Source organism: Diadema antillarum, unplaced genomic scaffold, assembly GCF_040938485.1.
Source record: "Diadema antillarum isolate AM-2024a unplaced genomic scaffold, OU_Dant_1.0 seq00000481_RagTag, whole genome shotgun sequence".
NCBI lineage: Eukaryota > Metazoa > Echinodermata > Echinoidea > Diadematoida > Diadematidae > Diadema > Diadema antillarum.
Genome location: NW_027271445.1, coordinates 3,288,496 through 3,291,783, shown reverse-complemented (window position 1 = coordinate 3,291,783; position 3,288 = coordinate 3,288,496). Strand labels below are relative to the sequence as shown.

The 3,288-nt window shown below is 36.0% G+C and overlaps 1 protein-coding gene across 1 annotated transcript; it reads left to right on the top strand.

The window, feature by feature from the left end:
- The first annotated feature begins 481 nt into the window (after window positions 1–481).
- Window positions 482–1,363, top strand: LOC139733488 (testis-expressed protein 52-like). The gene has a single exon (XM_071644300.1). The coding sequence runs from the start codon at window positions 482–484 to the stop codon at window positions 1,361–1,363; it is 882 nt and encodes a 293-aa protein (XP_071500401.1).
- Window positions 1,364–3,288: the final 1,925 nt, after the last annotated feature.

Below are 3,288 nucleotides of genomic sequence, written 5' to 3'. Positions count from 1 at the left end.
AGGGTAGTCATGGTAGTGTGGATGGTAATGGCAAAATTGGATGGTATGGTTGGGAGATTATGGAAGTCTTAATTATATTTGTATTCATGTAATGATTGTACAAAATGTAAAGTGCCAGGAATAGCACAAGATCTCAATACACTGTAATTGCTTTATTACAATAACCTTACAAGTATTTGACACAGTTGATCACATGATTGTGTACCAATGTACTAGTAGTATATCAAACTGCATTATATGGTAGGTGACAATCAGAATAATTGAAAAAGAAATATGTGGTTTGGGATTTCTTGTCATTCTTTACTCTCTTTGTGAGCATTTTCCCATTACCATGATGATCTAAATTGAGTTGTGTGATTAAAAATTCATAATATTGCAATTGTGTGAAGAGAGTACAATATTAAATACAGACAAGATTTCATATTTTGTGTGATATGCATTTAATCATTATTCACTTTTCTTCCCTGCAGGTAAAATCAATATGGCAACAGCTGGAACCATGGTTCCTTATTACAGTTACTTTGACAACAGTTCACCTCCATCACGCACCTTGGAGGAGAGAGAATTCCTCTTCCCTATTAAGTCTGCTCACCAGACAGCTTTTAAGCCCAGACAGATTCAGACCAAGTCATTTCGTCTTCCTCCGCGCTCATGGACCAACATCGAAATCAACAACAAGCTGCGGAATAGCGTGCCAGACTCGTGTCGGCTGGAACCGTCTGATGCCTTTCGGCTGTGGGTGGAGGGTGGGCGCAGGGAGCCGCCCTTCCCCCCACGATGGGATCCAGACTACAACAGCAATATATGGCGGAACTTTAGCCATGGGGAGGGGTACAAGGTTGACACCCCTGGTAGACGGGTGAAGGAGACGGTGGCAGCTGTGTACCCCATTAAGATTCCATCACACTCTGAAATGAAGGAGCACACATTTACCAAGTTCCTCAGTGAAGTTCCGATCATCAGGGACCCCAAGAGGCGCCACCTCGCCATCTCACACTCAATGAAAGAACTCCAAGACTTCCAGAGGCTCAAACTCCGCAGCGAGATGCGGGTACCTCCCATGGATGCAGAGGGTAATTTGCTTCCCCCTCAGGGCTTCAAGAGACACCCAAAATTATTCCAGGGTCAGCCGCATGCCAACATCACCACAAAGTTTAGACAAATGACAGAGATGGAGCAAGAAAGCGAGCGCAGTCGACTTGGAACTCACAGAACTAGTCCAAATCGCCTGTGGAAACTTTCTTTCAAAGACAATAATCCTGAATTTGAGCAAGTTCAGAAAGACATTGAGAGCAGGAAATTATCACCTAAAAAGCGGAAAGATGCAAGAAGTCCTGCTCCTACAGAAATTCTATTCAAATGAGGTGTTAATTATGGAAAGAAGATGATTGTATTGTGCGTAAAAAGTGAATTAGTGCAAAATTCCCTTGTCAGCTCTTAGAGTAACATTTGATCTCTTGTGGAATGTAATTTTTGTAAGTTCTGTACAACTGACTAGTGGTGCCAAATGTTAGGCATGTACAATGTCGTAGAGTGTGCTGTAATCATGCAGAAAATTGTTTAAGTGTATGACAAAGTTTCATCTGCAGCAAGTAATTGTCAAAGAGAAGGAGAGAAAGCTCACTTTTATAATATTATGTTGAAAGTGTCTGCTGCAGTGAAATACAACTACAAGGAATATCTTTACACTCTAAATTAGATTTTAGGTTAGTAAAAATGAAGAGTTTGTCTGCAAAAACCGATAAGTCCATTTTTTGAAGATTTTGAAGTACGGTCTCTGTCATAAAGTACAAAATAATACATTTTAAATGATATATTGGTCACTACATATAAAGGTATATTTTTGAAGTTATGGTCAAAAGAAACAAAAATTTTCTTATTATTCTCTTTATTTTTCTTTACCTTTAATCGCAAATATCTCCATTTGACAATTTGACATGGACTTATCGGTTTTTGCAAACAAACTCTTCAAATATTACACTCCAATATACAAACTGTGTAGCTTCAAATGTGATCAATCCCTAAATTGTGTAAATACAAGGTAAGACCTTGGTATGAGTCATGCATGTATTTTCATTTTAGATACAGTAATACCAAATTATTTTGACTTGCTTGATGTAGTACAATCTTATTGAATCATATAGTTATGCCATGCTATCTGTTGAAATACTACTTTTGAAGTTCATTTCCCTCAAACGTTTGCCCTCATTGGTCAGCAGCCCTGTCAGTAAATCAGCAACTCTACAATACCTTTTAACTAAAGAGGCATATACAACATTATATAGTGCACTCTCGGTATAACAAACACTGTTTAAACAAAATGTTAGATAAAACAAAGTGAAATTTAGGTCTCAAAATTATTATCTATACAATTGTTTAATACACTTTACATGTTTGGCTACAACAAAACTTCAATTTAATAATAATAATAATAATAATAATAATAATAATAATAATAATAAAAACCACTGCTCCCAAGGACTTTATAATAGCCGAAGTAACCTGTATAGATTTCCATCAGTTTTGCCCATGAACTATTGATATACAATCAGCTGCATGTGTTTCCTCTTGCTTTTTATTCAGCAGATACTAGAATACTCTCGAAAGCATGTTGGAATAACTAATGTCGGAATTATTATACATTGTGGGGAGAAAATCTTTTTCCATGGTAGAAGAACTATTTTCTACCATCTCATGCATTTGTGTCTGCATGTAGATCTCGTTTTTAGCCATGTACTGTGGAATTATGCCCTATTTAGGAGTTTTAATAGATAATGATAATAGTAATACTTCATTTATAGAGAGCATAATAGGTACATGCTTCTCTATGTGCTGTACAATTCAGATACCGGTACAACATACTAACAAATGACTAACAAATGATACAATAATTAACAAAAAGGTTAAATGAATGTTTATCTTAATCAATATATCAATCAATCAATTTATCAAATTCCTTTCATCCCAAAATCGTGAGGGTTTCATTCATGGCAAAAATGTTTGAATACCAAGGTAAGGAACATATTACTTCTAAAGAAAGTGCAAACAGTATATCTGTGCAGTGATCGTGCTGTATATTTAATGTATTAAAGCAAAAAGTGCTTGCTGATAAAACAAAACCCTTAATGAACCAGTGACTTATGGTACTTGTTTGGATATTGAAATTGATTTGACAATCAGGTTTTTTTTTTTACTGCTGCTTCAAATGGTAATTTTGATATGTGTGTAGTTTATTGCATGTACACTCCTACATCATAGTCTTTGAAACCCGAGTGAATATTTCATAAT